Source organism: Ammospiza caudacuta, chromosome 3, assembly GCF_027887145.1.
Source record: "Ammospiza caudacuta isolate bAmmCau1 chromosome 3, bAmmCau1.pri, whole genome shotgun sequence".
Classification (NCBI taxonomy): domain Eukaryota; kingdom Metazoa; phylum Chordata; class Aves; order Passeriformes; family Passerellidae; genus Ammospiza; species Ammospiza caudacuta.
The window spans coordinates 94,884,124-94,912,112 of record NC_080595.1 but is presented as its reverse complement, the minus strand read 5'-3'; the positions used below and the strand labels follow the sequence as shown (position 1 = coordinate 94,912,112).

General features: G+C 42.5%; 4 protein-coding genes across 6 annotated transcripts in view; 2 read left to right on the top strand and 2 right to left on the bottom strand.

Annotated features, from left to right (window-relative positions):
- DOP1A (DOP1 leucine zipper like protein A) overlaps positions 1-2,409 on the top strand; it is a 60,820-nt gene extending 58,411 nt beyond the window's left edge. The window contains exon 40 of the mRNA XM_058802786.1: positions 411-2,409. Within this exon, the coding sequence (XP_058658769.1) occupies positions 411-716 (306 nt within the window). The 3' untranslated portion in view covers positions 717-2,409. The remainder of the gene's footprint in view (positions 1-410) is intronic.
- Positions 905-9,154, bottom strand: PGM3 (phosphoglucomutase 3). 2 transcript variants are annotated; one of them, XM_058802788.1, is made up of 13 exons: positions 8,949-9,154; positions 8,443-8,648; positions 7,556-7,740; positions 7,174-7,241; positions 6,745-6,878; positions 6,394-6,589; positions 5,417-5,574; positions 4,915-4,998; positions 4,188-4,286; positions 3,754-3,870; positions 3,480-3,602; positions 2,568-2,741; positions 905-1,966 (listed from the first exon to the last, which is right to left on the bottom strand). In XM_058802788.1, the coding sequence occupies exons 2-13, from the start codon at positions 8,644-8,646 to the stop codon at positions 1,880-1,882; spliced, it is 1,629 nt and encodes a 542-aa protein (XP_058658771.1). In that variant the 5' UTR covers positions 8,647-8,648; positions 8,949-9,154; the 3' UTR covers positions 905-1,879. The 2 variants fall into 2 exon arrangements, with proteins under 2 accessions (XP_058658771.1, XP_058658770.1); XM_058802787.1 differs by having other exon boundaries at positions 8,781-9,054.
- Positions 9,155-9,447: 293 nt separating this feature from the next.
- RWDD2A (RWD domain containing 2A) lies at positions 9,448-13,053 on the top strand. Its single transcript, XM_058801417.1, has 3 exons — positions 9,448-9,580; positions 10,330-10,548; positions 12,108-13,053. The coding sequence occupies exons 2-3, from the start codon at positions 10,351-10,353 to the stop codon at positions 12,783-12,785; spliced, it is 876 nt and encodes a 291-aa protein (XP_058657400.1). The 5' UTR covers positions 9,448-9,580; positions 10,330-10,350; the 3' UTR covers positions 12,786-13,053.
- A 2,529-nt stretch (positions 13,054-15,582) lies between these two features.
- The window catches only part of ME1 (malic enzyme 1), a 154,478-nt gene continuing 142,071 nt past the window's right edge, over positions 15,583-27,989 (bottom strand). For both annotated transcript variants that reach the window (XM_058801415.1, XM_058801416.1), the window contains exons 10-14: positions 27,209-27,314; positions 24,268-24,410; positions 22,062-22,235; positions 17,571-17,669; positions 15,583-15,938 (exon numbers count right to left, since the gene is read on the bottom strand). In XM_058801415.1, coding sequence (XP_058657398.1) covers positions 15,780-15,938; positions 17,571-17,669; positions 22,062-22,235; positions 24,268-24,410; positions 27,209-27,314 — 681 coding nt within the window. In that variant the 3' untranslated portion in view covers positions 15,583-15,779. The remainder of the gene's footprint in view (positions 15,939-17,570; positions 17,670-22,061; positions 22,236-24,267; positions 24,411-27,208; positions 27,315-27,989) is intronic.

Below are 27,989 nucleotides of genomic sequence, written 5' to 3'. Positions count from 1 at the left end.
GTGTGTGTCACAGGAGAAGAGTCTGTTTTGGAAAGCGGCTGAAGAAGCTCACAACTTCAGCTGTCACCAGCTTGGGCCATTTGTGCTGCCCACAGGATGCTGTGTGGTGGGGGCTGCCTTGCTTTGGGACAGCCCTGGGCTGAGGTGTTGGACTCGAAGGCTCACTGTGACTCTTCCATGAGCATCAGCTGACTGCCACCTGTACACTCCCAACCATTGCCTCTGCAGGGCATGGTGAGGGGGAGCAGAGAACCAGCTTTGGAAGCTCCCCTTTAGCATTGGTGTCTTTTCTGGCTAGGACAAATGGTTTTGGACTTTAGAAAAGTACTATATTATACATTAGTCTTTCGTTTTCACCTGTGCTTTTAATGTCTTGTCCTGTATTATTTCCCATCTCTCTGTATTTGCAGAAAAACCCAGAGGAGGATGGCTCAGGGAAAACACTAAGCTGGGAACCAGGTCACTTGCTTTTAACCATCTACACCGTTCGCAGCATTGAGCAGCTCTTGCCTTTCTTCAATGTACTCAGCCAAGTTTTTAACAGCAAAGTCACAAGCAGATGTGTTGGACACTCAGGGAGCCCTGTCCTCTACCCCAACTGTTTTCCAAGTAAGGACATAAAAATGGAGAACCTCAAGACCTTCTCCAGCAAAGCAAGACAGAAGATAGAAGAAATGGTTGAGAAGGATTTTCTTGAAGGCATCATAAAATCATGAACCAAACTGGTACTACTCAGCCTATATGTAGTGTAACTATTTAAATGAAATATTGTATCTTTCTCAGTTGTATAGTATTCTTTTCTTATTTTGTATGTAATGAAATACTTAATGTTGTATTTAAGTTAAATATTTGTAAATAAGAGAAGTTCTGGATGTGGCCTGAATCAAGTTTAAATATTGGTGGCTCATATTGATTATGGTGCCTACTATTTACAGTAAATGTTTTGTTGTCTTGAGTTCTGTCTTAAAAAAAATGGAAAAAAAATACAAGGTGCAATTTTTTCAATTTGTTTCCAGTTTATTTTTGTCTTTTTTTAAAAGATCTATTGGAACTTGTGCTTACTGAATAACCTGTAAAATGTTATTATGGCAGGAGTTAATACAGGACTACAATGAACTGTTTGTCAGAGGCAGACACCCTGAACCAAAGTATGCCAAGGAGGATCCTGGTGTGTTTAAAACATTGCATCCTGTTGGGCCAGCCCCTTCACGGTGCTGGGGAGCAGTTAAGGCCACAGAAGACAAACTTGTCTCTGTCCCTTCCCTCTCAAGTGTGATTATAAATATTATTACTGCAAATCACTTTCTAAATCATGTCATAAAGTATCTAATGGAGATAATATTGCAATAATAGATTATTATTTGCAAATATTCTTTTTCATTATATTGTTCCCCCCTCAAAATGAGGTGAACTGAATCTGAAGATGAGTGACAGCCTCTGTCTTACACTGTTTGCCCACAGCTGTTTGGGCTACTGGGAGGAAGGTGGGGATGATGATCCTGCAGCAGCCACTGTGAGCACAGTCACAGCAGAGCTCTGGGCATGCAGCCATGGCCAGTGCTCTGAGGGTGTGGGTCTTGGAGGTCAGGCACAATGTGACAATGAACTAAGCTGGGGCAGGGAGGGGCAGAATTCCTTCTGGACATGGCCATGGCTTGTCAAGAAGTTAGACAAACTTGGGGAGGGGAACATTCAACAGCAAGAGCATCTCATGAAGAGATAAGTTGATAAAGGAGGTTAAGAATAAGCAGAGTGATATTACACTCAGTTCTGATCAATCCTTGCTACTCCCAGGAAGGGCTGGCTCTGTGCACAGCAGCACATGGTAAAATAAGTGATATTAAAAGATAAGGGAAGTTGTGTGCTTGAACTCCATTCATTATATAGGCTGGGGTGGTGCTCCTTTCCCACCAGCGAGGTGGAAAACAGCCAGGCTCACTTCATGGGCAAGTGCATCTGCATTCTCCTGTGGAATGTGGGAAAAGTTAGTTACGCTGCTGTCAGCATCATAGGAATAGAGCAAATACATGATATTACGGCAAGCATTTTCCTGGAAATGTTGTGTTCCCTATATTGCTCCACCAGCCACTGCCATCATGCTGGCAGAGAAAAGCAGGTAGAGCATGTGAAGTGGGGAGAACAAAACCACTGCTTTTGCTGTCATCTTTAAGTTCAGATCTGGACTAACTTAACAGTAGCCAGAATTTTTTTTCTATTTTGCCTCTTATGAAATTGTGTAGTTAAGGACTGCTTTGGTAACTTTCTCCTTTAACCCTGAGTTCTCAGAAGGCTGGTTGTCTTTTCAAAATCATCTGGTGTTAAATCTGCCTTTATAAACATTTATATTTTCATTTTGAAGATAAACATTGAGAACATTAAACATTACTTTTCTAAATAAAAGAAAATCCAAAGTGACTTCTTGTGATCACAGTCTTTTTTCCAAATTAAGCATTTGTTAAGTGTGATAAAATGACAAGTATGGAAGCAGACTTCCTTCATCACCCCCTGCTAGGCAGAACAGAAGATTGTTTAATGTGAAGAAGCCCATAAATGAGTGAAGCTCTGACCTGTGTGTCTGCCTCAGCATAGATCCTGACGACGTCCTCTGTTCCCGACGGGCGGACAAACGCCCGGGACAGTCTGTACTTCTGCACAAGGGCATCGATCTTCTCCTGCAGCCCCGGCGGCGTCAGTGCTCGCCTTTCTGCATCTGTGGTGTCAATAACACGCCTGTCTGCCACCTGTGGCATCAGAAACAGGATGAGGCAAGTTCAGGGCTGGCTATGTCTTGCTGCCTGGAGAGGAGTTCAGTTTGGGAGCTCATAAAGGGCTACTCAGACACTTGGGGGCTCCAGGACCCCTGCAGCATCTGTTAACCAAGGCTTGAGAGGTGTCAGCTGCCCCTTTTTAAAAAAGGGCCAGTTCTGAACATGCCTTCTTGGTCAGCTTGAAGTGAAGCTACACTTTCTCTCAGTAGATCAGAAACTTAAATTGTTTCCTCCAGTTCAAACAGAGCCCAGAGCTTCCGTACTGTGTCTAACAGAATGCTGCCACATGGCACCTTCTGCTCAAGCTTTGTCAGAATGCTGGAAAGGATACAGAAGCAAAGCTTGAACATTCAAGTTATACAAACTGGCACAGCAAGAAAAATCCAGCTGTCCAGCAGGCAGAGGCCTTAGAAAAAACAGGATTTTTCTAATTTAAAAGTTGGAGTTTATTCTTAAGTTAAAATTTGAAGAGTTTTGGTCAAGTTTTTCCATTTAACATAGTTGGCTATTATTTAATCTTTTTAAAAGTCATATTGCTATTTTAGTCCAAATGAAATTCTTGTCCGTTCTCCAGGTTTTTTCCCAGTTTCTTTGGCCTATTTCTGCCCTTTCATGGTCTGTTTCAGCTTTAAAATAAAGGCAGGCAAAAGATGCAGTGAGCAGGGCCCCTGAGGCTGCTGTGGGGCTGAGCCAGCGTGGCTGGGGTCTCACCTGGACCTTGAGCAGCCGATTGGGAAGGTCAGCATAGAGGGCGTCCCACTGCTGCACACTCAGACCCTTCAGAGCCAGGATTGCCTCAATCACCAGCATGTCCGACACAGCATCGCCAACAGTCTGCCAACAGCGAGGGAAAACACTGCAGCAGGGAGCACAGGGAGGCAGGACTTCCTCAGGAACCCCCCAGCAGTCCCCAGCAGCAGCCTGACAGGAGCTCACAAACTGGCTAACCCTGCCAACACTGTGCTCCAGTACTCTCAGCTTTTACCTGGTTAATCAGGTCAATCATGTTTTCAAGCATCTTTGCTGCTTCTCTTTTCTCATTATCTTTCTCCTCTTTTACCAGCTGTCGAATTTTAGTTTCAGCAGCTTTACTGAACAGTACCTAGAAGAAAAAGATAAGAGCTTGTCAAGATGAAACCAGGATATATGCAGTAGTGAGGACAAAACTTTTACCATCTAAGCCCAAACAGCCATCATTAATGTTTGCTACCATGAATTCCCATCCCCCCATAAATCACAGAGGAGCTGGTGGCAATGCTGTGATAAAGACAGAAGGAATAAACAAGTCTATTTTCAAACAAGGAGGAGAAGTCTTGTTTATAAAGCTAAGCAGAGAGTGAAAAGACCTCCTTCTCCAGGTAATTTAACTAAAATTTTGTACATAGTAGCTGATCATATGGATTACCTGCTCATACTTACTGTGCCATGTCCGTTTGCTTCAAAATAAACACCCACATCAAACTCCTGGGCCTTGTGGTGCAAGTGTTTCACTCCTGTTTTCACACAGTGCACAGGGACCTACAGGCCAAAGGTGTGCAGAGAACAACAGCAAGGTTACAGACTCTCCTCAGCAGGCTGGAACTGAGCTCCAGCCTGCAAGGGCTGTTCAAACTAACCCCTGTTTCATGGCCACTGAGGCCCCCGAGCTAAAATGCTCCACTATTTCTGCAGACCCAGTTAAAAAATACTTTATTTATTCCTGTGATGAATAAAGACTAAGAAATAGACTCCAAACCTAGAAAAACCCAATTTAGTTTATAGCTTCAGGGAACACACTAGATTCACATACAAACAGAAATAATACCTTCTCTCAATTCCTGAACGTTTAGCTAGCTGCAGAAAATGAATCAAAGTATCAAGGAGCCTCTACTCACTCACTTAGTTGCAAAGCTATAAAGTCCTCAGTTTGTTTAAGTACCAAGGGTTTAATTAAACATTTTTAAAATTAATAAAAGCTGACTAGATCTTTTTAAGCCCTGCCCTTTTGTGTCTCCTTTGCCACCAAGAATTTAGTCACTACTGGAGGTTTGAAAGAGTAATTTAATCTTCTTTGATTTTAATTTTAATTTTCCTAGCAATCACATTACAGTACATTTACTTTTAAAATAAAAAAATGTAAACTACCTAGGAAAAACCCAGAGAATACCTTCAGTGTTTCCTGGAGGTAGCGTGTTGAATTCCCATTGGCATATGCTGTTTGCACCACTGCCATCTTGAAGTCCTGTTTCACCTGAGCAAACCAATAAACCAACTTTTACTGTCTAACAGGCACACAGCCCAACAAAAAGGATAAATGGAAAGATAATCAGAACTTGTAAATGTACAATTAAAATCCTGGGTACTAGAGGGAGGCACCAGCTCACTGAGAACTTCTGTAGCTTTAAAACAACATAAATTCTGTTCAAGTATTTGTACATCCCATGTTGACTTTTCTTGGGTTTGGCTGAAGCAGCTCTTGAAGCTTAGACTTTCCAAGCCCCTTTTTGGCCACAGCAGGGAGGTACAGGACAGATCTCTTTTTAAAGCTGGTTCACTTTAGGTAGATGTAGAGAGACCACATACCAAGCGACACAGCTTCTTTTATACTTTAGACTATTTTATACTTTAAAAATTAAAATGCCAGCATTCATTTCATATGTTAGAGTTACCTTGGCAAGAAGTTCTTTTAGGAAGATACTAATTAAAGTTGCTATTTTATCTCCATCGATCAGGTGAAAATGGTCAGCTGTGTCCTTATAATAATAAACAATTCTATCTGCATCACCATCAAATGAGCAGCATCTCTCATTGGGCTTCATGTCCAGCCCTAGTGCACAGAGTTACAAATGCAAGTTAAAGACAGGAAAATAAACAAAACCAGGTAATTTATTTCAGTGAGTGATTAGGAAAACACATTTTCTTTTCAGAGCACAGGTCTGCATACAAATGACTCCACTCAGGCACAGTTAAAGCCAGGATCCAGACAGGAGGCACAAGCATCCATCCCCAGCAGGCCCTGCCACTGTGCTGCTTCCAGCACTGCATTTCCCCAGTACACAACCAGCATGGGAAGGGGAAGCAACACCATAACCTGGTGTTCAGATTTGGCCAGCAGCTGCAGTGAGAGGATGCCTGTCCAATGGAGAACTCAGTTTAGCCTCATATAATCTCATATCCAAACCAGCCTGCTCTCCCAGTTCAGGACTTTACTTTTATACAATTCTCAGAAAATGGACTGAAATCTTTTCCTCACTGGTTTCTGTCAATGAGTCAGCCTGCTGGCACGGGGCTGTTCATTAACCCAGCCTTCTGCAGGAACCCGGAAAATGTTTCTTCATAATACAAAGGGGTAAAATAAATAGCCCTAAGCCAGTCCTGACTGACCTTTGGACTCTGCCAGCTTAACACTCAGAAGAGACTGCCAAACACATTTCAGCCAGTCAGAGGGATGCTGTGCTCCTCCAAGCACTTCAGACTAACAGAGATGTGCCAGACCTGGCCAGGCTGTTCCCTCTTTTCATTGCACAAGGAGAGCCATTCATGCAGTCACTTAGTAAGAAACAGGGAGCTCCACCTACCCAAGGATGTGGACCCCTGCCAGACCCTGCAGAGGAGGTAAAGCAACATAAAATTACTGACTACTCACCTCCAGGTGGTTTCTGGTGAACTTTCACAAAATCTGCACCACATAAGTGATTGAGTTTCTCCTTGGTTCCATCATTATATATGTGGAATAGCACCTCTTGTGGAAAGTAGGGCTTCATTTCTGACAGTTTCAGGGCTCCAATTCCATTGGCACAGTCAATCTTCAGGTGCCTCTGAAACTCTCCGGAGCAGTGAGACTTTGTGCAAGGGAAGAAGGGGCAAAGTGAACCATTACCCTAGAGAAACCACACCTAGAGCATGCTGAATTAGAAACTTCAGGCCCAAACAGGCTAACAAACACAAGAGATTAATTTTGTACATTTGCATGAAGACGACAACACCTACTATTCACCTGTTTTATCAGTTCCATAAAAGCTTTGGAGAGTTTTTCATAATAACCTTCCAGTGTTGCTTTCCCATACTGCCCTTGGGTGTTTTGACAGCAGACCATATAGTGGAGCTGTGGTGTTGTCACCAGACCATAATCTAGTGTGAAATAAAAGGCACAATACTCAGAATAGGATTGCAAATTAATTGCTGCTTGAAAGTCTTACAGTAAACAGACAAATGCAGTATAGGAAACACCTGTGGAATTTTTAAATTTTGTCTTATGAAAACTCTTATAACCCTCCCCTGCCCTGCCTTGCATGAAAACCATACAACCACCCTGAAATAAAACTGTCACAAGCAAGGATGGAAATGTGTCTGGGCTGCTGCCCTAGGAGTCACATTTACATAAAAATACTTGAAACGAGTTTAGAATTGCAGAAGTGTAACCTACCATGGTACTGACCACCTAGAACCTGGATACCATCTATAACTGACTGGGACAGCTTCTTGCTGCTTGGCCTGGAAAACAACAAGTACATCTGATAACCCTGGCAAAGGCATTCATCTGTGGACTCTATGGAAGGAAGCACATATGGGTGGAAGACTCTACAAGCTTCCTGACATGAGATTTAGACTCACTGTGAAGAAATCCAAACCTTTCCCTGCTGTAGGCTTTATTCCCAATAAAGTCTGAAATCCAACACCCCCAGGGATTGCAAACACATGTAAAGTGCTGGGCACAGGTGACACCACACAGTGCCCACACAATTCCCCTGAAGACAGCACTGGCACTTCCATAAGAGCAGGATACAGCTACAGCCTTTTGTCATTACCTGGTGTCTCTGCCAATAAAAACCGAGGCATCTTTGTGCAGGTTCACTGCTGCTTTTTGGCAGATCTCAGCTATCACCTTCTGTAATTCTTGCTCCTCTGCATTTGCTAGTTGTGTGGCATACTCTTCCCAGGAAGGGTGCAGCATTTCTCCAAGAGGATCAACCAGCTTTACACCATTGTCTTCCTTAGCAGAAAAACAAAAGAACAGAAAATAGTGAGTCTAAAAGCAGGGAACTAATAAAATCTTTTTGAAGACAGACAACACATGGTTCAGTCACACTGTTTCTTTAAAAGTGGAGAACTTCTGGGATGCAATAGCTTAGCTGTTTATTTAAACCTCCAACAAGCCCCCAAAGAAGCAGTATAACAAGCATACTGAGTAACCAACTCTTTCTCCCTTATAATTTTGGTGTGAAATTCATTCAACATTAAAATTACATAAGAGGAGATTCTAATAACCTTCAGTGCTCCATAGCAGCTAAAGTCTAAATGCCTGGTTGGTAATCGCTGCATTTGCATGTTTCATTTTAAATCGTACAGATTTTACTCAAAGGTTCTTCTCTTCTCAATGTTACTCCTAGCTCCCCAACATTAGAAAGTTAAATTGCAACATGAAATGACTCTGTATTACACCACTTCCACACGAGAAAAAATCCCGCTTTTGTGTACAGGGGAAAAATAACTTCAGCGATACCAGAGGCCGTATTTACAGGGAGCGGGCTGAATGCTTTCGGCAGTCCCAGAGTCTTCAGGGTCTGGTTCTCTCAGTGCTGTGATGAGATTGATTCCAACAAACTGACCACATCTTCCCACCCTTCTACCAAAGCACTTCACATCATTGCACCGAACGGATGGCCTGTTTGAGGAGCGGGCAGTCCTTCCTTACTTCAGGGTTGTGAGACGCCGTGACCATGATGCCAATGGTCGCAGTCACGGCTTTGGAGCGGAGGGCGGCCAGGAGCCCCATGCGGAACACGACGTGGTCCAGGTGCTGGGCCGCGCTGCGGAACCCGGCCGTGCCGTAGTGCAGGGTCAGCCCGGCAGGCCGCGGGTGCAGGGCCGAGAACTTCCTGAGGGCTTCGGAATCCATCCCTGGGGAAGGAAGCGACACGGATGGCAGCGAGAGGGGACAGGCGGCTGGGAGCCGCCTCACGCCCCGGAGGCTGCGGTGCCCAGAGCGCTGCCAGCAATGCCCGGGCACCAGCGCCGGGAAGGAGCCCCTACCCTGCCCGGAGAGCAGCGGATAACAGCGGGATCAGACACGAGCAGGTGACGGAGGGACGGAGAGCCAGGATTCCCAGTCTGGATCCAGTAAGAGCCAGGATTCCCAGTCTGGATCCAGGAAGAGCCAGGATTCCCAGTCTGGACCCAGGGATCCGAACAAGTTCTCACCGTGACATCAGCCGCCCACAGCGCTCGGCCACGGCTCCATGCACTGACTGCCGAGCCCAAAGCAGCGCGTCCTGCTTCGCCAGGCGCTTGCAGGGCGGCCCCAGCGGGGTTCCCAGAGGGGCACCGTCACACCGACACCAGGCCGGGCGGGCGGGGCCGGCCGGAACGCGCCCCCTGCACGGCGGCTTCCCTCGGGACCCCCGGCGATGGCGCGGGGACGCGCAGGCGGGGACGGGACGTGTGGGACGGGATGGGATGAGTGGAACGGGATGGGTGGGGCGCAATCCCGCCGGAGCCGCCGCACGCCCCGCACGGAGCCGGCGCGGCCCCGCCCACTCAAGGCCGGACCGACCAATGGAGGGCGGGTGGGCGGGGCAGTGCCCGCCGCGTGGCACTCGGGCCACGCCCCCGCCCGGAGCAGCGGCCGCGCAGGCGCCGCCCCGCCCGCCCGGGAGCGGCCCGGGGAGAGGCCCGGAATGGCGGCGGCGGCGGGAGCGGCGGGGTGGCTGGGCTGGGCTCCCTGTGACAGCCAGCCCCGCACAGCTTCACTGACAGCGCGCTCGGATTACAAAGTTGTCCCCCCAGTGCGCTGCTTTTGGCTGGGGCCGGGTTAATTTTCTTCCCAGCGGCTGGTACGGGGCTGGTTTTGGATTTGTGCTCAACACAATGATGATGATTATGATGATGATGATGTGGAGATGTTTTTGTTATTGCTGGGCAGGGCTTGCACAGAGCCAAGGCCTTTCCTGATTTCTGTGCTGCCAGGCTGGGGAGGCTGGGGGAGCTTGGGAGGAGACACAGCCCGGACAGGTGACCGCACTGACCAAAGGGACATTCCAGACCATGGACCATCACGCTCGGTATATAAGGCAGGGAGGAAGGGGAGGACGTTTGCAGCGATGGCGTTTGTGTTCCCAAGTGACCCTGAGGTGTGATGGGGCCCTGCTCTCCTGGGCATGGCTAACACCCACCTGCCCATGGGAAGCAGGGAATTAATTCCTTGCTTTGCTTGTGTGCGCGGCTTTTGCTGTCCCTATGGAACTGTCTTTATCTCAACCGGTGAATTTTCCGCCCTTTACCCTTCCGAATCTCCCCGATCCGCGGGTGGCGGGGCCTGGCTGCCGGCTGGCGGTGAGCCCCGACACGCAGCCAGCACGGGGTGTATGTGCTGATAGATCCCATCGATAATGCCGCTCTGCCCGCACCTCAGCTCCATCGCTGAGCCCGGCAGGGCCCGCAGGCTCCTCCCGACCGCCCCTGCCCGGCTGCTGAGGCCGTGTTTAGCCAAACTCTGCCCTTGAAGGATCGTGGGGCTTCCCTGGGGGGCTGAACCTCTCCATGTGCCAAACCGCGGGGTTTGACTGCAGTCCTCTCGTTGCAGGCGGGCGCGGAGGGCTGTGCCATGGCTGCCACGGTGAAAGAATGCCTGGAGCTCCAGCTGCTGGAGGTGGAAATGCTCCTTTCCATGTTTCCCAAGAGAGGAGAATTCAGCGTGGATGCGGATGCCGTGCCCAGCATCCAGCGCTACCTGAGGAATGCTGGCGGAGCGCTGCCCCCGCAGCTGGAATATCGCATCGCGCTCCATGTCGGGGAGGCCAAGGTGAGAGCTGCCAAGGAGGCTTGGTCATGGGTGCTGTCGTCTCTACGTCTTCTGCACACACCGGAAAAGGCTGCCCGGAAAAAAGGGGGTTAAAAACCCACCACATTTTTTTGCTCTTTAAGAAGTCTAGAGTAATAGAAAATCTCAGCTGCTGCTAACATCTGTGTTGGAAATATAATATTGTAAAAATAGCCCCAAATGGCAGACTGCAATTATGAGGAGTCACAAGAACACAAAAACAAAACCAGCCTATGAGCAGAGAACCCCAACTCTCAGTATAAGGAGTTACAACAGTTTAACTGATTGAGGAAAGGGATTGAACTAATTGGTGTAAATACTTGCACAGAGAACACAGGTCTGAGTGCATACTAATTGTCTGTTCTCAATTTCTAGTCATTAGAAATTGATAATTAGATAAAATTAGATAAAAATTAGATAAACTCAGCCTGAAAGCCATTTTCCATGGAATGAAGATAATCAAACATTAGAACAATTTACTGGGTAATGAGATGGTCTCATGATTTTTTTGTAAACTTTAGGTACAAACTTAGGTATCTTTCTAAAATGCACCCTTTCACCAACCTACAAAGAGAAGTTTTATGAACCATGTGGGGAGGGCTTGTGTAGGAGTACTGGGGTTTTTTTCCATAGCAGATTGTCAAGGAACTTGGAAAGATAATTAGTCATTTTATGATTCACTGCTCTCTACAGGACTATCATATGATTGTGCACTGAAGTGAGTACCCCCTAACAGTGTACAGGAGCTTGAAGCACTGAGGACACATAAATCCTTTCCTGCTCTTGGACTAGAGGCAGAGTTCAGCTACCAAAGAACTGTGGTGCTCTGTTTGAAGGCACTGTAGGGATAATCAAGAGAAATTCAACAGCCCAGTGTTCATAAAAGATCAGATAAGATAAACTTGGGGTCTCCCTGACCTGAAATGTACATAAATCTTTTAATCCCCTATAATCCTGACTCCTCTTTATGGTGAATACTTCCTTAAAATAATGGTAACACACAGAATCACAAAATGGTTTGGGTTGGGAGCAACCTTAAAGGGCAAGTTATTTCCAACACTCCTGCCACGTGTCTCTATATGCAGTAGGTACAATCACAAACACCATTCCATGTAACTCTTGGCTTTTTTTTCAAGCAGCTGGGCTGAGTTCATTAGTCATTGTATTTGGTAAGGGATGAGATTCACAAAAGTCCTTGACTCCAACAGTTCATTGCTGTAGCAACACTGAGCTAGAAATATCCCTGGAGGGTAACTGTGTATCTTCTCCCAAGCCACAGCATTAGTTCTGTGAACAGCACAAAAGCTGCCTGGATATCATGGAAGTGTTGTGAAAGTGGCAGCATGATGCAACACAAGAAAAGGAACAGACAAAAGAATGGGTTATTGGGACAAAAGGGAAGTGGGAATAGTTCCAGTCAGTAGGATGCTGCAATCTTGATTACATCTACTCATAATCTGCCTCTGTCAGGGAAGAAAAATCTAGTGTGTTTTCAGTAGCTGCAGAATTAATCTTTTCTGTGTGTGTCTTCTTATTTTAAGGTAAAGATGGAGTTGCAGGTTCTCCTTCCTCATATGTACCCTCAGGTGGCTCCTCAGCTTTTTGCCAGATCAGATGCTCTGCACAGACAGCAGCAGTTGCAGCTCAATACTCGTCTCACATCTCACATCAGCTCTCTGGATCCAGGAGATCTGTGTGTGTGTGAGGCTGTGCAGTGGGTGAAGGACAACACCCTGCCCTTCTTGGAAAACTGTCAGGCCTCGTCTGAGTGTGCTGCTGAAGCAGTCAGGGCTAAGGAAATGCTGCATCGCCTGTGGATCTACAGCCATCACATATACAGGCAGGAACTGAGGAAGAAGATTTTTGACTGTGCAAAGAAGTTAAATCTGACTGGCTTCTGCCTGACTGGCAAACCTGGTGTCATCTGTGTGGAGGGACTCCAGAAAAACTGTGAAGAGTTCTGGCGTGTTATTAGGTATCCCAACTGGAAGCACATTTCATGCAAGCATGTGGAGAATATAGAAACGGAGGGAAGCATTGATAATCTTCGTCTCTTTCACAGTTTTGAAGACCTGCAATTTCAGGCACATGGTGATTATGGCCTGAGGAATGACTATCACATGGATCTTGGCCAGTTTCTAGAATTCCTGAAACAGCATCAAAGTGGACACATTTTTCAGATTTTATTTGGTGTTGAAGGCAAACTTTCAGACAATTGAGAGAAACTGTTTATGAAGAGTTCTAATTCTGGAGACCAAGAGGTGTTGCTAACACAAATATTTTGCCTTACAGCTACTGTGAAAAAGGAAACTTTTAACATCTGAAATGAATGGTTCAAGTAGTTAATCTCAGCTTTTGTGCTGAACTGCCACATATTTTTGAGATGTGTTCACTGATTTTCTAAGACTCTAAAACTGGTATTTGTCTCTGTGAGCCAAGCCTGATAAATATTCCTCTGTGAGTTAGGAATTATACACTTCTGTTTCATCTGTACTGTGCTGTGTGAATTTCTTCCTATCTCATCTGAACCTACTCTCTTCCAGTTTAAAACATTCTCCCCAGTCTTGTCACTACGTGCACTTGTAAAAAAGTCCCTTTCTCTTTTTTGTAGGCTCCCTTCAGGTACTAGAAGGTGCTGTAAGGGCTTGCCAAAGCCTTCTGTCCTCCAGGCTGAACAATCCCAATTCTCTCAGCCAGTTGTCATAGGAGAGAGATGCTCCAGCCCTCCGATCATTTTTTGTGTCCATTCTCCTCTGGACTGGCTCCAGCAGGTCTGTGTTCCTTTTATGTTCTCGTCCCAGAGCTGGATGCAATGATCTGTTTGGGGTCTCACAAAAGTGGAGTGGAGGGTGAGAATCACCTCCCTCAGCTGCTGGTCATGCTGCTTTTGATGCAACCTAGGATTCAGTTGGCTTCCTTGGCTTCAGGTGCACATCACTGGCTCATGTTGAGTTTAGTGTCTACCAGTACCAAGTCCCTCTCCTCAGGGCTGCTCTCAATCCATTCTCCACCCAGTTTGTGTTTGTGCTTGGGATTGCCCTGAGCCACGGGCAGGATCTTGCACTCAGCCTTGTACACAGACCCACCTCTCCAGGTCCCTCTGGATAACATCCCCTTCCCTCCAGTGTGCTGACTGCTCCACGTAGCTTGGTGCCATCAGCAAACCTGCTGGGGGTGCAGCTGGTCCCACTGTCCCTGTCACTGACAGCAATGTTAATGCCAGCCCCTGAGGAATGCCAGTCCTACTGGTCTCCACTTGGACATCATCCATTGACTGCAACTCTGCAACCAACCATCCTTAGCCACCAAGTGGTTCATCCACCAAATCCATGTCTCTTCAGTTAAGGATGTCATGAGGCAAAGTGTGTCTGGTTATGTTAATAACAATTTTTCATCTGTTCAATTCATGGCATTTTATGCTTACACTGTTAGGCCAAACACCTTGGAAATGAAAATGGGTCAGATGAGACAAAGTTTAGTTTTCCCCCTTACATTACATAAGGAAATACATGTAAAACACAGAAAATAGGAAAAAGCCCCTATATGTGTAAAAAAAAAAATATTTAATATTATGTAAAAATACAAATAACTTGAAGAATCCTTTCTTATGTAAAATTAGTATGGAGAGAATTTTCCAGCAGCTTGTGAGGGTTAATGCTGTTAATGGTTCATTAGGCAGTGTTTTCCTGCAGGGAAGCATGCTGAGAGTGGATGTGGAGGGTAAGTGTCCCGTTTGTAATGCATGATCATATTTATAATAATATATATAAATATAATATGTAGTTGAAGAACACTACTGAAAAGTCCCCTGGAAGGGCCACCACCTCCCACTCTGTGCCTGAGTGCCTTCATGTGCAAAGGGGTACCAAGCAATAAAAGCAGACTCACTGCTGAGCTGCACCACTCCAACACCCAGGCACTCAGCAGCACTGTTTAAAGACTGTGTTTCAGCACACTTAGCTGATGACAACATAAATAACAGATATTATTTTATTTCAAATTAAATACAGGGAAGTGTTTTAATACCCTTCTCACAATAGCAATACATTGAAACGTAGAGGATGGCATTGAAATGCAGAGTGTTTCTGGTTGCTCAGAATATGATTAATGTCTTTTCCTTCACTGTGGTAGGTTGTACTGTTTGTGTGATCATAACTTCTGCCAAAAGCACAGTGAGGCAAAAATGTTGACATGTTCCCATTAGGCAGTGAGGGAAAAAGTGCCTCTCTTTCTGAATTTGGGACATGTAATCTGCAGCTGTGACAGAGCTGAGGGGCTAGACAAATAAAATTAGTATTTGGTTTTCTAGAGATAATCTCTCTTGTAAAGATGAGAGAGAAACAGAAATGTTCAAGTATCCTTTTTTTCCCAGAACCATCCATAAAATATAGTACATTTTTCTTGGAGTGGTAATTGTGTAACAACTAATAATTCCTCAAAGTCTATTCCTGACATTTTGATATTCCCTTTTTGTCAAGAACGTGGAGTTCAAAAAGTTAGGCCAAACATTTGCAATGATCAGAACTGTGGTTATCTTGGTGGGGGAATTAAATCCTTGATCTTATACAGGACATTACCTTAGCTAACATTAAATGTTACTATTGTTAAATGTTATTCTTAGCAATGGTAAAATGTTCTGATTAGATGTGAACAAAAGGTTCTGCAGATTTGGTTCTTCTAGAAAATTTTCATTTCATAACTCCACACAAGAGTGACCAGTAAGTATATTCTCTGGAATAAAAAATTCTAACGTTATGGTTGTTTAAAGTTTGTGTTGTTGTTTTTTGTTTTTTTTTTTTTAATAATAGGTTCACAAATTATGCAAATTACACTGTGACTGTAATGGATAAAATACCAAATGTATTTTTAATTGCCCATTTATCTGCTTCAGTACCCATTGATGTTTGTGACAAAACTGTTGACTCAAGATATAACCATTTTTTTCAAGGAAATCTGTCAAACTGTAGTGTAGGATATCTCAATTAAAATAACCATCAAAATAACCAAACACAAATATATCTCTCAGATTAATTTTTATTTTCTGATGTATAATTGACGACGTCTTGATCTGAGTTTCTAACCAACTACTATGAATTAGAAAAAGTTTTCTGCATCTTAAAAAATTAGCAATTCATAGGCTTTCTAGGCAGAAACAACTTTAATATTTTAATGCTTTTTAAGTGCAGCTTATTTGTTTGTTCTTCATTAAATATTTACAGTTTCACTTTCATGGCCTCTTCAGGCCAGGTGTAGGAGTCAGCCACAAAGCTGTTGTAGTCAGTGCTGTACACCTGAGAGCGGATGAAGGCCTCGAGGTCCTTGGGCTGAGGGTAGGTGGAGGCAGTGTTATTCCTGTAGGCTTCTTCTGCAAGCTGGAGAGAGGCATTAAAATCCTAATTAGTGCTCTTAAACTATCTGAGTACACTTAACAGAACTTAAAACACACACCACACACACCACTGTGCAGTGGTGGATAAAATATTCCACAAGCCCCAAGCACTGAGATACAATTTCTGCTTTTCTCTCATCATTTTATCCTGGTTTACAATCTTCCCAAAGCACTGTAAGAAAAGTATGATTTGTTCAAAGCTTCCATGCTCCTTACATATTAGAGAAGTTTAGTATTTGCCATAGCTTGATAATATACTTCAAAAAAAGTAAACACGTGGGAAAAAATAGTCTTATGCAGTGCACAGAATGGCTGGGGGAAATACAAATATTTGCTTGCTCTTTTCTCACCCAGATCATACCTAAGTGAATCAATTATGCATCACAAATACAGCTGCACAAAAATTACGTTTAGAAGGGGTTGGAGCTCTCTCAACACATCAAAGTAGCCTCTCACACCTGAAGATCACCTACTTGAGAAACAAATATCTTCAGACTGAACATTCATCTGTGAAACAAAGGAAGTCTGGCAGACAGGTTTTATGCAGCACTGTGAAAAGATCTGCTTGAAACTATTTGGCAAACACTCCGATGCTCCTCCTTTGAATAAAAGGGAGACGTTCTTCTTCCTGCTTTCCTTAGCTCTCTTTAAAACAGAAATGTTCTAGTTTGGTGAGAAGCTGAGACCCCAAATCACCTTATTAAGACTTCTTTTCTAGGATTAATCTGAATCCCAACTCAATTTGATTGAGAAGCACTTTGGGTGTTTATATAAGCATATCTTCAGGTCTGTGCACGTAATTATTGTGGTTGAATAGGGTCTGAATTCATACCCAATGCTTGGTATTCCAAAATATTTTGATAGTGTTCCTCTCCTGGAAAAGGCAGAGGCCTCTTGGGTTGGGTTGTATGAGCCAGAATAAGTATTTTCAGGAATAAAGTTTCAACAGAGAACAAGCAGAAGGAATCACTTACTAACATTTTCCTTCTTTTGTATTTTCTATAACATGTACAAACAGAGGAGGAATTTCTATCACTGTGTTTCTGCCAACCCAAGAGCCTGTTTGATTTTGCCTGAGGAATTTATGTAACATTTTCACATCTACAGAGCAGAGTTACTACTTGCCTAAGAAGACATGAACTTTGAGAAGGATTTTTCCTTTTCTTAAATACACAGAATGAGAGAAGCTATGGAAACTGTTTCATGTATGAGGGTTCCTTGTTATTCTTTCAAAAGCATATGAAGAGGAATTATTCACAGTAAGGCGACAAAGAGAGAAAAGAATAATTTTAGGAAAAACGGTCACAGAGGACAAACAAAAAGTTGAAACTGATAACCATGAAGGGGCACAAGCCCTTCAGCTGTGCAGTTGGCATGACTGTGGTGAACAGCAGAATCTGTGCTCTACAGACATACATGCTTGGTGTAGATCCACAGCTCTCCTTGTATTTGGATTGCCTTTATATTTCTGAATTTAAAATTTAATTTTGAAACTGCTGCATGTCCAATAGGGATTCACATAAACCAACTTGTGTGAAGGTGTGTTAGGTGATAAAATCAAACCATGTAGAGCTGGTAGGAAGACAAAAAGCCACAAAATGCTGAAATTACTTACCCTCACAGCAATTTTCAGTGACACGTCCTGAATAGTGACTAATGGAGGGTAGAGGCGACCTTCCTGTAAATTCTCTTCTGTAACTTGCTGTGCTATAACCTGAAATAATACAAACACTTGTAACTTGATATGCAAATGCAGCTGTAGCTTGATTAGACAGTGATACTGTCTTTAGCAAAGAAATGTTTCTGCTTTGGCAAATTCCACAGGTACTCCTTAATCCACCTAGACAGCATTTTTTAGAACCACCTCTGTCATTAGGAGAAGCTACACAAGAATTAGAAATGTTGGGAGTTACATCTTTTTCTCACTCAGACAATAAAAGCTACTTAAGTCTTGAATAAACTCATGACACACATAAACTAGCAAATATATCTCATAAACTAGCAAATAGTTCATTGTGAGATAGAAATTCCAGCCAACAATTGCAGTTGGGCCAAAGACTTCTAAAATATAAAGAAGCACCAGTCATTCTGACAGCTGTCACATTAACCTGTGCAGGGAACAGAACTGAAACCCTTAAGTGTAAAATGCTCTGGAAGAAATTACTGGCAGCTGGTATTTTTGCTATCAGTAGCTACTATTTGTTTGTCATTTGGGGACTTGAAATAGCCTTTCAGGGTGGTCCAGATGTGGACAGAAGGAAAGCTCTGCTCTGGATAACATCTGCTGGAGCCATGTATTACACACCAAGAGGTTCTGAAAACACCAGGAAAGTCCAGGAAACACTGAGAGTTAAAACTGATAAAAAAGCCCAAAGAGAAAGCAAGAAGTGCACTTTTGAGGGAATATTCTAGGAAGATACTTGAAACAAAGCACAAACAAAACTTCCCACAGTTCCTGTCACATCAGGTAATAGGACCCTGTACATATGCTTGTAAACATCTAGGACTGCATCAGAACTGGATGCATCTCTTCCAGCAGAAATAGGTAAAAAGTTTGAACTAAAGTAACTCCAGGTTCAAAAGAACTCAGTGTTCTCTTGTGCAGTCTAACTAGAATGTTTGTAGCTGTTCTAAGTTCTTCCATTTGGAGTTAAAATGCTGACAAAAGCAATAGGCTCTTGAATATAACAAGGGAAGAAAAAGTATTTGTTTACATTTAAACCTGATATTGAGAAATAAAGCAGAGAAAAACCCTCTAGGGGGAGCTAAGAGAATGTAAAATCGAGTTACTGCTCTTCATAACAGCGACCAGGTTATTTCAAAATTATACAGAGCCCTTTGATGTGCATCTGAATATAAGGAGGCACTCACAACATGAGGTCTCTGATGTTAACAGCATAAGAGGGCTCTGCAGCAAAGATGAAAGCTGAAGAAATCAACAGCAAGTTGCTCTTACTGCAATGCATCACTGAAAATTAAAGGTTCAGGAGTGGAGTACTTCTCTTTTGTGATTGATTCTGCTTTTGATAGAAGGCAAGCCACAAAATATTTGGGCAGTGCTCAAAGTGGAGAGGTAGCAAGGTCAACTGTACAGATGCCATGCTGTTCCTTCAGACACAGTCCTGTAACAGCACTGAAAACTATGCAAAAACACAAACCCAAGCATTTCCAAAGAGAACAACACCCTCTTCATGTGCTGCTTGAAAAACACTCCTTGAGAACATCAGATCAGTGGTAGGGAAAAAAAAGAGATGAATCTACATGTGGGATTACTGAGAAAATAAGAGGTGCCACAGAAAACATAATTGTGCCAATGTGTAAATCCAGAATGTAACACCAATTTGAGCAAGGTGTGTTTTTTCTCCACATACTTCAAACAAAAATGGGGTAGAATCATGAGGGGGTATAGAAAATAAAAAGATGATAATTTTTTTTTTTTTTATCAAGGAAACAAAAAAAAAAATAGACTTGGGAGAAAAAGAGAAGTCTGAAAGGAAATGCAAAAGACAACTGAAGGAGAATATTTCTTATGGTGCTGTAGGGAAACCAAATCATCAAAGAGCAGAAAATCCTGAGTTTCTTTTTCCACAGGATTCATAATTAAAGTGTGACACTAATTGACAAAAGATATTAAAATGTATAAACATGTTTAAAAAGCCACTAGGTTCATTTATGAAGGAAAAATCCATACAGGGACAAAACATCCAGCACGGGAAGGCCATTCAGTAAATGTTGTCAGAATCTGAGAAGCCATTTCAGCAGAAGGATCACTCTGTATTTCTCTCATTTATCCTCTTTTCCTCAGCTTCTGCTAGTGATTGCTTTCACAGGAAAATATAAAGCTGTTTGGGTCCTAGGTACCACCCAGCATGGCTATTTTCATGTTTTAAATATTAATTAATTCAAGTTTTTAATAGAAAAATTAACAAAGCCTTATTGCAGAATCTAAAGTAAAGGCAACCAAGACAAAATGGCATAAAGCAAGTGGGGGCATCTTGGTTGTTGGAGGACATATTCTCCATAATGAAAAGATTTTGTAGGATTATTTCTGAACTAAAGTGCAGGTCACACATGCAGGACTATTTCATTAGTTCATAATTCTCTGCCTCTTTTGTTGTGTTTGGTAGGACTTAAAAGAATAGGCAATATCCCTTGCCATCACAGAACAACTGCCCACAGTCAAGAGGTATTACAGCTTACAGTACCTTAGATTTATCATCCAAAGTCAAAGTTGCACTCTATTTTACTTGGCAGGAAGAAAAGAACATTGAAATCAAAATCTGTTCTAGTTACAACAGATACTTATTTGTGACTTCAATCAGATTTAATTGGAGAAATGGCAAAGCAAGAAGCAGGAGGTGCAGGCATGCAGCTTGGGCTGCTTCCTTTTTATCATTTCTTTTTTTCAGGTAAGCTACCTTGGCAATCTAAGAAGGTCCCTCTACCCAAAATGCATGGGTTTGGTTCTCTAAATTTTGCAGCATTTGGGATGCTTCAATTTCAAATGAGGAATAGCAAGCACTATTCTAAAACCCCCATGAAACTGTTCTGATTTTATCCTTCCAATATAAAAGCCAAGAACATAAACCAAAACCAGCACTTTTCCTTTTGCTTTGCAGTGTGATTATTCAGCTAAGGGCTTTCACAGCCCTGACACCTCTTCTGGCAGACCCCTGTGGCACCCATCAGCTCAGCTCAGCTCAGCTCAGCCAGGCCCCCAGCCCCTCACATGGAGGGGGAGACCAGATGTGAAAGCCCTGAGCTGGGAGCAGCAAGGGAGCAGCTACTCAGGGATCCTGCCACCAGCAGAACTTTCTATGCAAGACAAAACCCACATTTTTATATGTCAAACTTTTCTAAAGATTATACACGGGGAAGGCAACTGTATAGCAAAACCTGCGCCAAAGAGTCAGGAAAGAATGACTACATCAAGTGAGAATTTAAAAGCTTCCTCACAATTTCTGCTACTATTTAACTTCCCTGACTGTTACATTTCTTTGTTCAGAACTCATTTTTTTTCTGACTTCAAGACTGTCACAGGAAACACAGTTCAATCCACACATGTGCCACCTTTTGTCATTAGCTCTCACCATACAGGAACCATTTCACACATACCAAAAGGAAGCAACCTCTACAATGAAGTTGGACAACTCTGACACAGCAGTTTAGACCAGGAAGTGAGGATCACCATATCCAACTGAAATTACAGGGGAGGATTTTAAGGGAAGATATAATTATCCAAAGGCTTAGGAGATGGATCATTGCCCTTTTATGATGGTTAAAGCCAGTGGAGACAGGCTGGGATTTTTACTAATTTTAAAGATGGAAATTGTGAATGTCTTTCTTACAGAGGACAGGCTTTTAGCAAACCCCTTTGAAGATGCCACAGCATGCACCTTAAAAAACCTCTGAAAGTCCAACAAGGACAGCATGCAAGTGCCCATCCCTTAATAAAGCTCTGTATGACATACTGCCATAGGATCACACTGCCCAACAGCTGCCCTTGAGTGAGAGCCAAGGACCACTTTCTTCCCTTTAAACCATGAAGAGCACAGAAGGAGCATGAATCTGGAATGAAATATTCCTTAGAGAAGCTGCAGGAGCTGAGTAATGCATTCACATATCTGCTAATTGGTGCAGCTTTTTTTCCCTTTTATTTTTAATTGTTTCATAATTCAAATTCAAGCAATTTTGTAAGCAAAAGACTCACATGAGTCACCCCAAAGCTACTAACATCAATAATAATAATAATAATAATAATAATAATAATAATAATAATAATAATAATAATAATAATTCCTTTCAATCTACAATCAAACCTATGTGCCTGTGCATGCAAACTGTACACATGTGCATTTACCTGCAGTAACACTGTACTGAAATCTTTCTTTTTTTTTCCTTCGCAACAGAAGGTTCAGTTTATGTCAGGTGTCCCTAAGCCAAGTGTTAACTTTTTAAAATGACTTGTCCAAATACAATTTATAAAATAAAGGCCTTACACAGAATGCAGTATTTTGCCCATTATAAAGTTTAGCTCTTTCTGTTTAATTGCTCATTAATACTAAGTCACTAAATTAAGGAATTTAAATAATCTTGAATACAGTACCTCAGCAGTCGTGAGGAATACATTCTCATCAATATGTCTCATTCCACATGAAATAACACCAAGGGCAACTCCTGGGAACACATAGGAATTGTTACCCTGTCCAGGATAGAGAGTTTTTCCACTTGGAAGAGTGACAGGATCAAAAGGACTTCCACTGGCAAAAATCCCACGTCCCTAAATTGTAAGAAGAAAAAGAAAGCACATTAATTGAGAGATTGCTGTTGAAATATTTCTCACATCTTTTTAAATATCCACCAATAAATATTCATTTAAATAATGTGAAAGCTGGGCTGAATCTATTTAGCATCTATTCTGAGAGCGTGTTAAAGCTGTTTGCCTGAATATGTCTCAAGAACATCAGGACACAGACCCTGGAGATCACTGGTGATTCTCTGTGGCTCTCTAACCCAATCTGTACCATTTACAAGGAGGGAAACTGAAGCCAGCAGTCATTATTCACTTTGTGCATCCATGCCAGAAGAAGCTCCATGGGAAGTACAGAGCTGTAAAACCCTAAGTGGGCAATACTGCTATGGTAGCAACAGGTGATGCTACTGGACTTTTTTTCCCAATAACAAAGCACCCAAAAATGATACTAAGGCAACTAAATGTTGTGCTTTTGTATGGGGTGATTTCTGAGGAGCTGTGGGCAGGCAGAACTTTTCTTCCCAATCCCCCTCTTCAGGCCCTTGAACCCACTCCACAGCTCAACAGAATGACCAAGGTGCAGGTCCTGTCCCAGGAACATCATCCCATAGAGCAACAGCACAAGTCAGTGTGGAACCTCCTCTGCCAGGACCTTGGGGGGCCCCTCTTTGTAACATACTGAGCAGGGTGAAGGCACCAACTCAGGCCCCTGCTACTGATAAAGCATTAGCATGTTTCCCAGCAGGTTTCTGGGTAATGCCAGGCAGGACTGTGGCTGGCAGAGCCCAGGTGTCATGCCCAGACTGGTGCAGGCAGGCAGTAGGGAAGAGCCAGCCTGCTTGAGGGAATTAAGGGAATTCAGCTATATGGGGACAGGTTACACCATAACACTTGTCCTGAGGACATGAGATCTGCTCTAACTCAGTTTAGGGTGCAGTTCATGTGGGAGTGGCACTGCACAGGGCTGGTGCCTGCAGCCCAAAGGCCCCTGGCTCCTGCTCTCTGGGCAGGGAGCACCCTCAATTTTAAGCACTGAATTTAGGTGGAGAAGAAAAGCCAGCCTTTATTTATGCTAGCACTGCTAAAGTGATAAATATCACTGTTAAATACTTCAGAGGCACTTTGTATCAGAAATATCTCTGTTTTAGAGAACTGGAAACTGAAATGCACTATAGTGCATTTTAAAATAGGCCACTGCTGCTATTCAGCTCTTCAGAAGAATATTCTGTTTTGTTTGGTGTCATGCTCTATAATCTTGGCCTGCTTATTGTATGTTTTGGTGACAAATCAAATACTTCAGAGTGTCTTTTGCACTTGTGGTTACCCACTACAACCAACCCTTCATGTAGATTGCTTCCCTGGCTCCTGCACTGTGCTGTAATTACATCCGTGCTGTAGAGAATGGACATGCTAAATTTGTCCTTTAAACACTGAGAAACTGTCATTCAAAATGCCCTGTATCTGAAAAGAAATCTAAATACACCCACTATGAAACACAGATACATTTTAAATTCTAGGCTGAATTACAGGATAATGTGTTTATCAGTACTTCTATGATAAATAAGTGAGTACAGTTCTCTTAATTTTTACCTACATTTATGTAACAGAAAACTTTGTAAGAAGAATCAATTACCCCAGTTCTTAATACAGAATGATTTTAAAGATTCTGTTTCATGCATTGAAATATTTTCTTACCCAAAAGAGTATTTATGAAATCTCAAATGAAAAGCATGCCACTGTGTGTATATATTACACAAAATGGTACAGTTCATAATGCTTTAGTGATTGATGGTGACTGATGCTTTGGTTATAAAAGATTATGAGTGTTGCCTACACCAATAAAAGCTATGAAGTGTTTTTATAAGAGTGCAAGCATGCAGTGAACTCAATGAAATTGTCTTGATAAAATCTGAAAAATCTTTTAAATTATTTAACTCATTTTATCTATGAACAGAGACATGATTAGTACCTGCTGCTCCAGCCTCTGTCCTCCTCCCTTTTAAAATTTAATTTCAGACTTTTCATGACTTATACTGGAAAGATGTTAATCTTTGCTTACCTCTGTGTATTTGTAGCACTGCTCAGCAGTACATTCTGCTTTGCTGGTGGGATTGCTGAGAGCAAAAATTATAGGATGTTTGTTTAGAGCAGCCATATCCTTAAGAATTTGTGGAGTAAAAGCACCACCAATTGCAGCAACTCCTAAAGAAGAAAAATACACGTATAACAAGTAGACAAATTAAATTAGTTCAAGGTAAGACAAGCATGTCACTTGTAAAAGAACAAAGCTCCTTTCTCTCTTTCTCCCTCTTTAAAATGGAGTTCAGGCTTTTTCCTAACATGTAGTTGGAATAAAGTTTTGTATAAAAGACTTTGCAATAGTGAAACTTCAGCACTGTCCCTAGCATAAGCTACAACCTATTTTCCCCTGCATGATCTGGTGAATTTCTCCTTTCCCTCTTCTCAGGTCCTCTGTGTAAGATAAAATGTTATCACCTAACTTGCAGCTAGGTCCAGTATGGACTAGACAGATGCAGCTCTGGGCCCTGAAGTTCTGTGCAACAGACTGCAGAGTTTCTCCCAAATCCAGTGTCAGATTTCAGATTTTTCTGACATGATGAGTAAAGTCTCTGCCTTCTACATCTGAGCTGAGCTGACAAATAATAGTTTTGAGTCTAGGTGTTCCCTGACAGCAACAATTTCTTTAATACATCCCTTTTCATTGCACTGTAGATGCTTTTCTATTCCCTGTACTGTCCACACTTCTAAATGCTATTCATAGGAACTGAATGCCACTCTGGCAGGATGAAATCATCTAACTTAGGTTGCACTCTGCTGCACTGCAGACTTGCAGCCAGAACTTAGATCCTGGACCTCAGACAATTCACAAACAAAGAGGGGGGTGTGGGATGTTTTTGAGATGCCAAGGACTCCCATATTTCTGAATAATCTACAAGAGCTGGGAATTCAAGGATATCCACACCTTCAGTGAAAATAAACAGATAAACAGATCTTGGAGTAAAAATACTTTATTTTACTGGAGGCCTCTCTCACCTGGCTTGGAGAGAAGGTAGCCTCCTTTGTCCTCACAGACCCCAGTGTCTGACACCCCATTCTGCACTCCACACAGCATCTGAGTTTCAAAATCAGGGAAAACAGCTTGTTTTCCCTCTCCTGGGGAGTGGAAATGGATTAAAACCCAGGCTGGGAGAGGAAAGCCTGAACTTGAGCCTTTCTCAGGTCAGTACTGTAACATCTCGTCACTGATGCTCCAATGAGCATCTTGACATGCCCAGTCTGAAAGGACAGCTTGGGATTTGCCTGAGGAGAACATCAGGTCCTTGGGGGGAGATGAAAGGGGCCCTCACTGCACAGAGCTGGCTCTAAGATTCTGCTTCAGGACAAACATTTCTTTAAGGCATCTCAGAGTATTTTCTGACTGATTCTACATGGAGCATGGTATCATCTGTTACATACTATTATTTTTTGCAATTCTTAGCTCTCTGTACTTGACCTTCTATGAACGGACAGGGATGCTCAGATGCAAAAGCTCTGACAGACCAGCTGAGCCACTCTGTGTTTGATGATCAGTTGCATAAGAGCCTGTTATACATCTCAGTTTCTGGCTAAATCTTCAGCTGCCAAGTGTTTAATGTCTGCTAAAACTGCTTCTGGACAACCAGCTGCATGAATGACAACTATCTTCAGATTTAAGGTAAAACAAAATGCTTATGGCTATTTTTTTAAATTGCAGTTTCTTAAACTGGGTCTATCTAACTTAAGGCTTTTCCTTGAGCCATTGCAGGCAATGAAATGTGTATAAGGATTTGCTCAGACAGAGCTAAGTAAAACAGTGGGAGGAGGGCTATCAATGTATTTCCCCATGACTCCTGGTACTCCAGGGAACATACTGAATGTCTAGTCACTCAAACCAAAAATCCCCAATATTAGGTTCTACTGCTGTTTCTGATGGAAGAGACTTCATTATACAGAACTGATAAGAGAAAATGACCTTGAGGGAGAGTCACATAGCTTTATACATAAAAATTACACACAGTAAAACCCATATTTCATGGCAGCAAATCTTCCCTAAGCATCCACACACCTTTATCTGCATAAATATTCATTCATTCTACTCTTCCATCCCTCTAGCTTTTTCAGCCTTGCAGTATACTAAGTAAATTCTCTGGACCACTTGGTCTCCTCTTCCAGTCATATCTTCATGTAGCACAGGAAAAGAATTCATTTACCTCACTGATGACCACTGGTAAAAGCAGATTTTACTGAACAAGGACCATGTGGTGTAGGCATAGTCAAAAAGGTAGCTCTTAAAATGTAGGACAGTTATCACTGTGGCATTTCAGTTTTCTTGTATCTGATGAATAAGTTTAGTAGCCAGATAGATTAATCTTCAAGTCTTACATATTTTAAAAAAAACCAAGAGTACTTGCAGTTCACTCCTGAAACTGTCACTGAAATACAATAGAGAGAGCTGAACAATTCATTATTGAGATCACAGTCCTTCAGCTTTTACAAAAGAAAAGCTCTTGTAAAATCTACATTTTGGTCTGCAAAAAGGACTGCTGGCTAAGGACCTAAATGTGAGCAAAAAGAAGACTCAGATACAGCACCCTTGTATTTGCGTAGCCTTACATGAGCTTAGCTCAGTTTTCTCATTATAAGTTGGAGGTTATTTGTATTACACCTTCCACATTACACAAGAAATAATTTAGGAAGGTGGTAAGGTCCTCCATCAGATGTTTAAACCCAGTCAGATTCCCCTGTAAAATGGATGGCTCAGAATGAAAGCAGTGTTACATGCTTGGATAGTTACTATTTGTTCAGTTGCTTAATAGAGTCCATTATGCACCCAGTGTTTTCTGAAAACACACAAAGGTAAACTGTTCAGAGGAACTTGATCTTCTCTTCAGACAAAGCCACATCCCCATTTTTTTTTTCAACAAAGAATAAGGTCATTGCCTTAAAGTCAAAGAAATTACCTATTAGCACGGACGGTTTTATATCTTTAACAATATCTTCTAGATTTTTCATTTCACGATGTTCGTGGGCAAAACGCTGTTTCTCATGTGTTAATGAGGCACGGCCCTGAATACAGAACAACAAGAAAAATAAATTTAAGTTTAATGGAACCTCATATCTTGTTTATATATCTGCTTTTACACATTCTATTTTCATTTCTATTTTTGCATCTATTATATCAAATGAAGTTGCACCGTGTACAGCTAATATGCTTAGAATAATTTAGGACTAAACTGCTTGTCTAAGCAGTCAATAAATTCAGTAATTGTACTTTAAATCCAAAATAGCTGTAGAATACCACAGTATTAACATCTAATTGAGCAATTATACGAGATTTGTAACTTAGCAAAATAAAAATAGTTTCTCCTAGCTTCTTTAGCTTTGCTCTTGCCCGAAAGTATGAAGACTATATGGTGTGAGTATTTAGACTATAGTGGAGCCTACATTTTTCTTCACATTTTTCATATTTAATTCATTCATTATTAAGGATGGAATATAAAAATAATTCCAACCAGATGTCTGGTGCACCGTTTCTGCATCAGTAAAATTGACTCAGCTGTGAAAAAACTTTTGCCCTGATCTCTACTGGAAACTTCCACCCACCCATGCCCAACAAGGTTTCCAAACAGAATATGACAGATGCAGGAGAAAGGGCTTTAGAACATCACTGACAGTGACTTGGGATGCAAAGTGGGTTTGAACCAGTGTAATGTGGAGTGCAGGATGAGAATGGGCCAGAGT